At 31.7% G+C, this 14,332-nt stretch overlaps 1 protein-coding gene across 1 annotated transcript in view; it reads right to left on the reverse strand.

Moving 5' to 3' along the window:
* LOC140449648 (uncharacterized) overlaps nt 1-14,068 on the reverse strand; it is a 36,130-nt gene extending 22,062 nt beyond the window's left edge. Inside the window, exons 1-2 of the mRNA XM_072542923.1 lie at nt 13,742-14,068; nt 13,309-13,571 (exon numbers count right to left, since the gene is read on the reverse strand). Coding sequence (XP_072399024.1) covers nt 13,309-13,484 — 176 coding nt within the window. The 5' untranslated portion in view covers nt 13,485-13,571; nt 13,742-14,068. The remainder of the gene's footprint in view (nt 1-13,308; nt 13,572-13,741) is intronic.
* Nucleotides 14,069-14,332: the final 264 nt, after the last annotated feature.

The raw sequence follows: 14,332 nt of genomic DNA on the forward strand, positions 1-14,332 counted from the left end.
CCACAAACCAAATTTTATATGATTCATCATCAGTTTTATTGTTTTAATTTAAGTTTGTTAGTTTCTACAGTTTTTCGCGGTTTCCCAAAATTATGGAAATGGGAGATTGCCGACTTTCGATTTTACACCCCTCATATATTGTATCACTTAAAAGATTTACACTTTACATTACAATTCTTAATTGTCAAGAAATCATTTAAAATAGTCCGAATATTTTCCATATAGATGATAGATAAATATTTTAACATAATGTTGGATTGTTGTTTGTATGGTGTTTCCAGTGAAAGTATGTGACATTTATTATTTATTTTACAGAAAAAAATAAAAAAAGGTTACGAGTTATCAACAAGCTGATAAGAAGCTAATAAACTTGTTTGTCATATTTTTAAATGACTAAAAGGGAAGTGATATTATAATTAATCAGGGACTATAAAAGAATGTTAATGACTTTAGTAAAAATTTGTATTTAATTAGTTATTTAATAGACATCAGGATATTACGTAATACTGGCCGCAAATGCCAAGATAAAAACAAAAAACATAACAGAAATATTCTTTATGTACTTTGCCGAACCTCTGCCTTTTTTTTATTATGACTAAACTATGTAAAAGTAAATAAAAAATGTTTCAATCAAAACTGATGTATAACAAAGACTTCTATAATTTAAAATTATTTTCGACTATACAGGGTCAGTCGATTAGAAATGAAAGCGAGAAAGAAAGGGATGTACATAAATGAAGAAAAGACCAAATATATGGAATGGACAGAAAGAGATTACCTACAAGAACAATATCTGACAGTAATAACAGATGAAAAAACATATAAATTCGAAGAAGTAGAAATATTCCAGTATTTAGGAGCGACATTCATGAGAAGACCAAATATGAAGGAAGAAATCCAAGCGAGAATTATGGCCGGTAACCGTTGTATTTTTGCACTAAACAATTTATTAAGAAGCAAAAACATATCTAGAAGGGCTAAGATAAGAATATATAAGACAGTAATAAGACCTATTGTATTATATGCCAGTGAAACATGGACAATGAACAAATCCGAGCAAGTCTTGCTGCAAGTCTGGGAAAGAAAAGTCCTCAGGAAAATATTTGAAGGTAAATTATGGAATGGTATATGGATAAAAAGACCAAATAAGGAATTAGAGGAGATGTATGGAGAGCCGAATATAGTAGGGATCATAAAGTCACAAAGACTGAGATGGTTGGGATACATCCAAAGGACGGAAAACACGAGACTACCAAAAAGAATGCTAATGGGAGGAATAGGAGGGAAAAGGAAGAAAGGCAGACCGAAAACCAGGTGGAAGAAGGATGTTGAAAAAGACATGGAAAAACTTAAAATACCAAACTGGAAAAATAAAGCAACAAACAGAAAAGAATGGAAAAGAATAGTAACCCAAGCCATGGGCCTTCTAGGCCTGGAGAGCTAAATTATATATATATATATACAGGGTCAGTCAGAACAACGGAATGAACCAAAGTTTTGTTTTTTGAAATGGAACACCTTGTATATTAAAGAATGTTTGAATATATTTTTTAAAAATATAAAGAGTTTGTATGAGGTTTTATAGGTCTAAAGTTATTAATTTTTGAAATATTTACAATTTTATTGAGTAAAACGGTAATATTTAAAGGGCTGTGGATTAGGTTTCCAATGTAATGAAAATGTAAATGATATGTCAAATATTTTTAAGTTTAGTGTTATTTTTAAATAATTTAATATCTTTGCCATACAATATACAGTGTGATCACTATTTTCAAATAAAATTTTTTCTCATTTTTGTTGAATGGAACACCCTGTATATTAGTATTGTATTCTGTACAATGTTTTATAATCTTTCTTTTAGTATTGGATTTTATATGACTGGCACGTTCCGTTTGGTAGATATTTAGAGAACTATAGATTTTATGCTTTTGCAGATTTTTATTAATAAGTTTTGTGTTCCTACTGAAATATAACAGACAAAAATTATAAAAATTATAATCTAATTTTATAAACATAAATCAAAATATCAAAAATTAAAAAAAAGTATGCTAATAAAAATCATTTTAATTTAGTAACTCATTATGTTTCTTCTTTTTCTTCTTCAGCCTTATTAATCCAACTTTGGACATAGGCCTCCCCCAAATCAATTCAGTGTTTTCTATTTTGCGCCACTTGCTTCCAGTTGTGTCCTCCGATCTTCTTAATGTCATCAGCCCATCTCATTTGTGGTCTTCCTCTGCTTCTCTTTCCTAACCATGGTCCCCATTGTTGTATTTCGTGGTTCCATCTTTTATCCTTCTCGGGCATTGTGTCCTGCGAAGCTCCATTTTAATTTGGCAGCTTCTAATCCATTTGTTTGTTTTTTTTTGTCTATAAGTCTCACCCCGAGCATTGATATTTTCATCGCTCTTTGTGCTGTTACTATTATGTTACAACATAATATTTACCCATAGTAAGTTATGGTTGTGAAACATGGGTGGTGACACAGAAATCTGCCAATGTATTAGATGTGTTTGAAAGAAAAATATTACGTAGGATCCTGGGCCCAATCAAGTGAAAACAACAACTGGCGAATTAGGTATAATAGAGAAATATACGAGCAATTTTGCGAACCAACTCTAGCACAACACACTAAACTACAGAGATTACGGTGGGCAGGGCACGTGGTCCGCATGCATGAGAATAGAATCCCCAGAAAATTATTAAATTCAAGAATGCAGGGAAAAAGACCTGTTGGAAGACCTAAAAAGAGATGGGAAGACTAAGTCGATGAGGATGCCAGGAACTGCCTGGGAACGCGTTCATGGAAAAAAACAACGGTAAATCGAGATGATTGGAGAAGCCTGTTGAAGGAGGCCAAGGTCCGATTTGGGCTGTAGTGCCATTGGATGGATGGATGGATAATATTTACCTAATTGATAAGCTATATTACTAACTAGGTTAATAAATGTTGAAAAAATTGTCCAATATATTTAACACCGTCGTATACGGTTGATAAAGGAGTACCGAACAGCATACCTATAGCATTTCAGGTCCAACACTGTCAAAGACATTTTGTATATGAATTATCATATTATCCTGTGTTATGGGCTTGTCGTCACATTATATTTTTTATGTATCCAAAAAAAAAATAGTTTGTACCACTGCATCCGATCCAACTGTCGCTGTAGTTATTATTTAGCAAACACCTAACATTTATTGAACGATGTGTTGATGATCCGTCATGTTGAAACCACATGTTTTGTGTAATTCCAAAGTGAACATCCTCTAACAAGCCAAGAAACTCGTCTGTTAAAAACCTATTATACTTATTGCCAGTAACCATTTGGAAAAATAAGTTCCAGTACCATATGATCCAACAATGCGTCCCCAGATATTCAAAGACCACCTGTTCTGAGACATAACTCGAAATAACTGAAGATTTTCATCGGAGTAATAATGATAGTTATATCTGTTAATGAACCTATTGTGATAAAATGTCTTCGTCAGAAATATAATATTTTCCAAAAAAATTACATTTCGGCTTAACATTTCTTCCTCTCACATACAAAATTCATTCTTCTTTGAAAATCATTTTCATGTAATTCCTGGTGCTCCTGAATTTTAAATGAGCGAAATTTGTTTTACTTTGTTCTTTGTTGTTGCATTTAACTCTGTATTATTGCTTAATTAGCACGTATTTATATGTGGATACTCTATTAAATGTACCATAACCCGTCTGTTGATTCACGTACCTAAAACCGTTTTTAGTATTAATGGTTTTAAATATTGCACATTTCCCGAAGGAACGAAGCGATTTAAAAGTTTTTGTTGGATGTATTCTGCGCGGATATCTCGGATTATACATCTTTAAAGCTAGTAAACAGTTTCTAAAACTAGTAATCAGCTCAGTTGAAAAATTCATATTTGGAATATAAAAATTTGTTACAAATATGCTGTAATAACTACAACAATATTTCAACCTTTTGTGACACAAGTGGATACTATTTATTTTAATAAATATTTTGACAGATACATTGAACATTTTTTGTTTCAAGGCATATTTTATAAGTTCTCAGTATTTAACTGATCTTTAAAAAAAATCTGCAAAAACAAAGTCTATATATTTTTAAAAAATACATTCAAAAATGCATTAATATACAGAATGTTCGTAATGTAACACAACTTTGGTTCATTCCATTGTTCTGACTGACCCTGTATAATCTAAAACAATTTTAAATCGTAGACGTCTTTGATATACATCAGTTTTGTTCAAAACATTTTTTTTATATACTCCATAGTTTAACTGTAATCAAAGAAAGCCAGAGATTTGGTGCTGTACACTGGCACTCAAAAAGATGAATCAGGAAAAGCAGGTCAAGAACAAATCAAAACCCTAATTTGGATACATACTAAAAATTAAGAAACAGATACTCAATAATCGTTCTTCTTCTTCTTCTGGTTCCTATCCGTTTCGGATGTTGGAAATCATATTGGCAATCATGACCTTGCTCGCTGCGGCTCGAAACAGCTCCGTTGAGGTTTTCTTAAACCATGTTCTTAAATTCCGCAGCCATGATATTCTCCTTCTACCGGGTCCTAGCTTACCTTTGACTTTACCTTGCAATATAGAGTGCAGCAGGGAGTAACGGTGCTGATTTCTCATAACGTGTCCCAGATATTGCAATTTTATGCGTTTGATCGTAAACACAATCTCTGGTTCCTTCTTCATTTTTTCTAAAACTTCCTTGTTCGTGATCCTTGCTGTCCATGATATTCTCAGCATTCTTCTATAAAGCCACATCTCAAATGCTTCAAGTTTTTTAATAGTGGTGTATGTGAGCGCCCATGCCTCCGCCCCGTACAACAACACAGAGAAAACATAGCATCTCAAATGTCTCATTTTTGTATCTAGGGATATGTTGTGACTTTTGAAGATGGCGCTCATTTTGTTAAAGACCGTTTTTGCCTTTCCTATGCGGCACTTTATTTCCTGTACATTGCTCCACTGTTCGTTTATAATAGTTCCCAGGTAGCAATACTGTTTTACTCGCTCTATCTGCGTCCCATTAATGTATAGATGAGCCCCATTTATATTCTCCTTGCTGATAATCATTTGTTTCGTTTTGTGGGTATTAATGTTTAGTCCGTACTGTTGACTGTACTCGTTTATTCTGTCCATTAACCTCTGAAGTCCCTCTAAACTATCTGCTATCACCATGGTGTCGTCGGCATATCTAATATTGTTTACCCTTTCACCATTTAGAAGGATGCCTTCGTCTATTCCGTAAAGAGCCTCGTTAAAAATTTTTTCTGAGTACATATTAAATATCAACGGCGATAGGATACATCCCTGTCTAACTCCACGTAGTATTTTTATGTGATCTGTTTCTTCTCCGTTAATTTTCATGTATGCGGTCTGATTCCAGTATAGTTCTGAAATTATTCTGAGGTCTTTGTCATCCAGGTCTGCTTCTTTTAAAATGTTTATCATCTTTTGATGTTGAACTCTGTCAAATGCCTTTTCATAGTCGATCAAGCACGCGTATACGTCGCAGTTAACGTCCCTGCATCTTTGAATCAGTACCTGTACTCCGAAAAGTGCCTCTCTGGTACCCACTGCGTTAATGAAGCCGAACTGTCTGTCCGATATTTGTTCCTCGCACTTCTTATAAATTCTTCCATGGATGACTCTAAGAAACAGTTTCAACATGTGGCTCATTAGGCTGATTGTTCGATATTCTTCACACTTTTTAGCCCCCTGTTTTTTAGGTATCGCTATGAATTCTGATTCTAGCCATTTATCAGGGATGATTCCTGTATTGTATATTTTATTGAAGACAGCCGTGATCCAATTTATTCCTTCTTCCTCCAAGAGTTTTAAAAATTCAGCTTCGATATTATCAGGCCCTACAGCTTTCCTGCTTTTCATCCGTTTTATTGCTTCTTCTACCTCGGATTTAAGTATGTCCGGGCCCGTCATCCTCTCTGAAAATGGATGCCTATAATCCGTTCTTTGATCTTGAAAAAGTGTCTCCAAATATATTCTCCATTTGTCTTTCATCTCTTGGGTGTCAATGATTAATTTTCGATTGGTGTCTATGAGTTTCATTTGTGTTCGCTTTTTAAAAGTACCCGTTATTTCTTTTACCTTTTTGTGTACATTAAAATTTTCATGCTTGGCTTGTAGTCTTTCTATTTCTTTACATTTCTCTACAGCTTCTTTTTCTGCGTTCCATTAAGTGAAGGATTTTTGGAGTCATCCAAGATTTCTTCTTTGTTTCTTTGTTTGGTTTTAGCAGATCTTGTTTAGTTTTCTTAATTATTTCTTCGAATTGATTGATTTCTCGTTGGATGTTATTTTTTTCTTTTAGTTGTTTAACTTGGTTGTTAATATATTCCCCCACTTGCTTTTTAACTTCCGGATGTTGCAGGGCTGTCATGTCGTAGTTAGGTCTAGACTTTTTCTTTATTGTCTTCAGTCTCACATCCATGACTCCCACTAAAGGTATGTGGTCAGATTCAATGTCCGCTCCTGGATATGTTTTGACAGATTTAAAACTGTTTCTGAATCTTCTATTTACCAATATATAATGGTAGATAAAGAAAATAAGACTCTCCTTGATATACAAGAGATACAAGAAGTATGGACAATCTATATTTCAAATTTGTTTGATGACAACGATACCCGTTCTTGTAGCTAAAATCAGACAGACACGGGGCCAAGTATAATGATTTCAGAATTAGAAAAAGTTTTGAAAGGATTTAAAAAACGCCTAAGCAACTCGACCAGACATTTGTCTAGATTTTTTGAAACTTATAAACAAAGAAAACTTTAAAATCCTAGTCAAACTAACGGCTAAGCAGCTGGACCACACAACATTTGTCTAGATTTTCTGAAGCTTATATCTGAAGAAAACTTAAAAATCCTAGCCAAACTCAAAACGCTAAGCAGCTGGACCAGACAACATTTGTCCAGATTTCCTGAAACTTGTATACAAAGAAAATTTAAAAATCCTATCCAAACCATTTAACACCATTATAATAGTGGATATGGATATAGTCCTACAGCATAACTAATAAACCAAGTATAAAACTTATACTCAGAATAAATCAGGTATACGCAAAATCACTAACAATAAACATGAATAACTTAGATATAGGTTATACTTGGTATAAGAATTTATTCCAAGATTATACCGACCCACACCCTTGTTTAAGTCTAGTATAACCGTGGTATAACCTATTTTATGAATGTCAAAGGCATCAGTGACAAGAATATATTATTTTTTTGTATTGTTTTGTGAGTAGGTAGCTATATAATAAAAAAAATGTGTTTAAGAGGTGTTTTGCTGCTATCGAGAAAGTTGATAATTTAATTAACATGATGGAAAATACACGAAAAAGAAAAACTTCCATAGGAAGAATAAATCCATTTTCAAAATATACTGGCAATTTTTGCAATTTTTTTGCCATTTTAAAATACTCAAACTCAACATATATGATAACAAATAAAAAAAAAAAGATATATTTGGTGTCAATTGTCAGTTTCAAAGAAAAATCAAAATTGACATATTTCACTCAATATGTCGTTGTTCTATGTATTTGTGCACAAGATTGCGACATTGCCAAACTATTATTTCGGAATAAAGTGGGAATACTTATAACTAACATAATATGTTAGTTATAAGTATTATACCGAGTTTATTTATAACAAATTATTTTAGTATTATATTTACCTTATACTTAGGATAACTATTCTAGATATAAATACGGAATAACCTTAGAATACGAGTGTTTTATTAGTAAGACAGCTAGAGATTAAGTAAAATCTACATTTATTCTGACTCCTCGGAAACAAAGTAACAGAAGATGCGATGAGTTTCAATTGATCAGTTTGATGAGTCAGGTATTAAAATTGTTTCTAAGGATTCTACATAATCGAATACATAAAAAATGCGAGCAAAATCTGACTGAACTGCAGGTTGATTTTCGAGAAGGAAGACAGTTTTATTACAAAAGTGCATATAACATCAAAAATAAGTTTATCTATGTTTAATAGACTATACTAAAGTATTAACATGTTGAATATTCTGTAAAAAAAAGCTATGGAGTCGAAATGACTTGGTCAACCATGGAATCTTCCTGCAGCAATTAGAAAAATATAACTTTTTTCCGAGAGTATTGAGCTCACAAAATCCCGGAGTTTGTAAAAAGTTGTGTTATTTTGATTAGTTTAGTGATTATATTGGCACTGTAATTATACCTGCGCGACTCAATATTATTAAGGTAAGTGAAAAACATTTTATTTTATCATATTATTTTATGTAATGACTTTGTAAGCTTTATGGTTTGAGTCTACATGTAACAATATTTTATAATTATCTTATTCAGTGTTAAAATTACATTAATAATATTAGTTACCTAAATGTTAACATGGTTTTAATAAACCCCTATAATTAACAATATGCATGTTTGTTAAAATAGGTTTTTTTTGTTCTTGCAGAATATTAGAATGTCTGCTCGAAGCAAAAGGCTTGTCGAAGCTGAATCGAATAATGAAAAAGATATTATGCAGCCCTGTACAGATATGGGAAATCAAAAAGAGTTAATAAATAATAAAGACTTCATTGAAGAACATAGGTGTAGATCTGTACCTAACGAGATTGGCCAGGAAATTATCGCTAGCCAAATTTTATCATCGTTGATGTTACCATCTGAAAATACGATGTTACCAAATAATACCTCAATTTCTGAAGGTGGTTTTGCACAAAATCATACTTTATTAAAACCTGATACTGCTTCATCAGAAAACAATACCCTTACCCAAGGCGAATGGGTCGTTAGTACCACTCATGGAATTCTATTCCCAGTTTCTAATACTGAAATGAGGTTAACAAGGGACCAGGGGTTCGAAAAGGAATTTGTTTCTACAAAACAAATGGAGGATGCAGAAAACGAAGTAGTGGAAATGGTGGTTGAAGAAAATGAAGTAAGTGAAATGGAGGTTGCAGAAAATAAAGTAATGGAAATGGACATCGCAAAAGAATTAGAAATAGTGGAACATGAAGATGAGAAATCGGAAGAAATGCAAGCAGCAAATAATGTGGAGCTAAAAGTTGCAAATGATATATCTGTTTTCACCCAGGAGACTGAAATAGAGAATGAAGGCAAGGAAATTGGTTTGAAAAAACAAGTCATAGAAGATAAATTGCCGCAAGAAGAAGTGGCAGAAATTGGTGACCGTAAATCTGTCACCAGCTCTGACAGTGATGGTTCCCTAAGTTTTTTTGATAAACCCATTTCACGCATCAGTAAGAAACGACTTAAAGCCAAAAAGAGACGAGTTTCTGGTTTATCTTACTTTGGCTACAAAAAGGTAGAAAATGGCAAAATAGGGCAAGACTGCAAAAAAATTCCAGCTCGGTTAAGTAGCATTGTGGCCACACTACCAATAGAAAAAAAATCAGATAGATCATTTCTTTGTAATCTAATATCTGAAAATGAAAGGAAGTCAGCTTTTACGACATTCTGGAATTTCAGTACTTGGTCCGAAAAGAAAGCGTTTGTGAAAGGTTTAGTAAGTACCAGACATATTCGGAGAAGACGAAAAAAGACAGAAAATAATGCGAAAGAGCTAAAGAAAAATGTAGGTCATGACATATTTTTGCCAAAATCTAATGGGGAAAAAGTGAAGGTTTATAGGCTGTTCTTCATCAATACATTAAATTTAGGGGAAGACACATTCAGACAATGGGTGCTAAGAAGCGAAGTTGATACTGCAGCTAGTGAGGATTCAGAAGGAAGTATTGGCGATAAAGGTATTTCATCTCCTCAATCGAAGAAAAAGTCCAGACTAGAAGGAAGAAAGGAGAATACTCATAAAGAAATATCTAAAAATGTTTCAAGGTGGCTCGAATTACTTCCTAAGGTTCCAAGCCATTACTGCAGAAGCTCTAGTAGTTGTACATATGTTGAATCGACGTTTAGGTCTTTATCACACATTCACAGTGCATATAAAGAGTGATGCAAGCAAAATACAATTAAAAGCATTTCAAGAACGTTTTTGTTGGATGTACTAAAAAATAAAAATATTAAAATACATAAGCCTCGCAAAGACCAGTGCGATGTATGTTGCGGGTATGAAGTAAAAACAGTTCCTCTAGACATATATCAGACGTTTTGCTCTGCCCCAAGACTGAAGCTTCAAGAATATTTTAAAAGCAAAAACTGCAGCTTCACAATTTTACAATTTTTGTATTGAATAACAAAGATGTTTCATTATACGTGTGGCCTGAATCAAATGGCGGCATATGTTCTAACGAGTTTACATCATGTATTGTGGATTTTCATTCATCAAAATTAGATATATACAAAAAATTTACAATTATATCCGATGGATGTAGATGGAAGAAAACAAAAAAATAAACATTAAACCAGTTAAACCTCCTATGTGTCATTTTCAAGTATATTAAAAACTTGTATGTGTATGTTTTACTTTAAATATTAAAGTTTTATTTCAAAATTACATATGCTTGTTTTGTTATTGTGTTACGTCGTTAAGAAAAGCAAAAAAATTAAATTATAACACTATAAAATGTCATTAAGTTGTATTATTTTTACAAAAACGTGTTTTCTTTGTCTCCTGAAAATTTTAGGTTTCAACACATTTGATATTTCTACGGCAGCGACGATATATATATATATATATATATATATATATATATATATATATATATATATATATATATTATTTCAACATAATTAAGTAATTAGTATTTTTTTTGTTATTATTATTATGAAACTTTTTAGAATTGTACAAACAACTAAGTATATCAAAAATTAAAAATAAAACTATATTTTCTGCAGGCACTCTGTACATAAAATTGCTGACAAAAAAAAATAATTCTCGGGTTTTTCGCCCTGTATAAATGGTTCCTATTATCGGATATCAACTAAAACAATCAGGTTCTTTGTCGAGCACTTTTGCAAAATTAAAATATAAATTTCGTATTTTATAAGAGAATATATATTCTAACTAAACAAAAAGACAATCCTAAATGCGGCCCTGTTGGAGGCCTACACATGGTAATGTTTACATCTCCCTACAGGCTTAATGAATTTTACTATAATAATATTAAAGATGTGCTGGAGGGTTCTACGGTAGCATGGCAGATAACTGAGCAATGGTTCACTGCAAATAGGTTCAATCTGAACAACAATAAAACTAAACAAGTGATTTTCACAATGAGAGATATGGGTGATATGAATGCTGGAGTTGGCGAGATTAGATTTTTAGGAGTTCTTTTGGACCCAAAATTATGAAAGATTGGAAATTCTTACTGTACTAGCACAGTACATTCTAGAAAACCTTCGATTCATGAAGAGGAATACCAATCTTTATAGAAGTCACGAAGATCAGCATGGTTATGATACTAGGCACAAACAGAATCTTATACCAGCATATACAAAGGTGTCAAAATAGACCAGGATATTGGGCAATAAAATATTTTAATGTTCTGTCTGAAAATATAAGAAACTTGTCTGAAAAGGAATTTGAAAATAAAATTAAAAAAATATTGATAAAAAATTCCTTTTACTTATTGAATTCAGGAATACTTACAACATAATTTTAATTTTGATTGAGGTTTTGTAAATATTTGATGTGTATATTTTTTTGCTAAATAAAACTTGCCTAGTATTTTTACTAGGCAAGTTTTATTTCCATGGTGCTTTATGTATATCTTAGTTCCTTTCTCACTTTTTTTCCGATTTCTCTTTGTTCTTCTTTTATCTGTTTCTGTATAATTTGACTTGGTCTAATTTTTCTCTTTCCTTGTATTGACATTTTGTTAGAGTTCAGAATATTTTGTTATTCTTTTAAAATATTTCCTTCTCATATTAGTCATTTTGTTCTCTCTTGTTACAAGGTCTCAGGTACAGTTCAGGCATCCAGTAAACTGTTACTGTAAACCAACTATAATTTAGCCATCGACTGGTTACCCAGGCTGGGTTTCTTTATATGCGTAGTCTGTCTAGTGTATCCTTTGTTTAATTATTTAATTATGTTAACACTTAAAATATAATTTTTAACTTTTAAACTGGTTTTTGATTGTCTTAAGTTTTCTAAAATTCAGTTATGTCACTTCTTTCCACTTATTATCAGTAAATCTATTTCCACTGTTGATTTTTTTTCATGTGAAATGATGTGTCTTGCTAATAAATTGTTATAATTATCAACTTGAGAAATATATTTTTTAAAATTATTATATATATATATATATATATCCATTGTACCAACCAATGTTACTTACAACGAGGATTCCCAGGGTATCAGGTTTCCTCTTCTAACTACCAGAGCCAATAAGGACCCCCGCACATGCAGTATCAGCAGAGTCAGTGGGACCCAAGGTTTTTACATGTTCCCACTGAGTCAGCAGTTACCAATCTTATATATATATATATATATATATATATATATACATACTTATATATAAATTTTTTTGTTTAGTATCGACCGTCTATTATTTAAAATAATTTCCTTGGGTATATGTCAGGTTCTACCAGTCTGGAATTAAAACAATTCTATTTTCTAGTCACTTAATATTTCACCAACTGATTGTTGTTGAACACTCCATAAATACAGGTCACAAATTTGACTATACCAATGTTGAAATCCTACAAACAGCAACTAATTATAAAAACAGGCTGTTTCTGGAAATCTTTTACATTACTAAAACAAAAAATGTAATAAATTACAAAGCAGATATGAATCAGCTAAGCAGCATCTACAGTAATATTCTACAATTCATTTAAGTCAATATTAATTTACAATATACCTGCTACCTTATTTTTTATATATAGAAATTTAAAGAAACTCATCTAGTCCACTATACACTTTTTGTTGTTTTATGTGTATATTAACTTATTTTGAAAATTGTCAGTCTAATTGTGAAAGTGTCAAACAAATGTTTATCATATCTTTTTTTGTGAATAGTTCTACCTCTGTAAGTAAATATTTATGTAATTTTATCGTAATGTTGCTTATCTCTTTGTTTTGATAAATTTGTAGAGCACTTCTGATGAAGCCAACAAGCAGTTGGCGAAATATTAAGTGACTAGAAAATAGAATTGTTCTAATTCCAGACCTACAGAACCTGACATAGACCCAAGAAAATTATTATAGTTTAACTTTCAAAAACTTTTTTGAAAACATTAACAAAAAACTACCTTTTTGCTGCATTTTCAGTAAATTTACTACTAAGGGGTTAACAAATACTTATATGCTATTAACCAAATTAATATATCAGATATTTTGGACTTACTTACCCACCCAAGAGAGCTGTTATACTTCCAGAAAGAAAGCCGAAAGGAATGAACTGTGGTCTTCTAGAACTTTGAGGACCTGGTGAGGTGAGATAGCTGATGGGCCTATCCTGCCACCTTTCATGAGGACCATTTGATTCATAAGTTACTGTTGTGGGTTGATATACTGCTCCGGACATTTTTATTCGAAATATTTAATTTATAAATAACATAAAGTCACTATTGAAGTTGCAGAGAAGAGACTTCTAACAGACTGGCAATTTGGTCTGAAAACAGGTTTTACAGATAAGGTTATGTTTTGGAATTCGAAAAACTCGATCAATTAACTAATGAGTCATCTAATTAGTTCACTTTCTCATTAGATTACTACTATGCCTGCAATTTATCACGTTTCTCTTCTAGACGTAAATAAACAAGATAAAAAGTGTCTACTCACTTATTGATTTTGTCTGGTAATTTTCAGGAACAAGAATGTCTATTTTTAGTTCGATAAAAAACAATAAACACAAAAATAAAGATTTAAACAGGTTTCTTTTTCTTTCAAGGTATGTACTCACTATAAGTGAATGGTTTGCTAATATCGTGGTATAAATACTTTCCTTACATCGGTAAATATAGTTTTAAACATAAATGTAAATTAAATTATTTTTAATCGTTTCTTAAGAAAAATGAAATTTATTAATTTCTTTTCAATTGCTCATACAAGAGAACAAATGTTTAGTTTAATAAAACAAGTCTTTTAATAAACACTATAAACAGTCACTGGTCACTGACATATGACATGACATTATTTATATTCGACTTCGACAGGTCAATCAGCACAATGACATCTGTGCCAAGACCAAAATAGTTCTTTATTATATTAATATACAACTTTTATGTACAATATACAACAATATGTACTTTTATCTAAATAAAATGTATAAAAAATGTATCTAGATAAAAAGATGGTACAGTAGGCTCTACAGCGAACCAGTGCGAAGCTATGTTTTCTGTATTTTTAAAATTTATATAACACTTTAAAAAT

The sequence above is a fragment of the Diabrotica undecimpunctata genome, chromosome 1 (assembly GCF_040954645.1).
Source record: "Diabrotica undecimpunctata isolate CICGRU chromosome 1, icDiaUnde3, whole genome shotgun sequence".
NCBI lineage: Eukaryota > Metazoa > Arthropoda > Insecta > Coleoptera > Chrysomelidae > Diabrotica > Diabrotica undecimpunctata.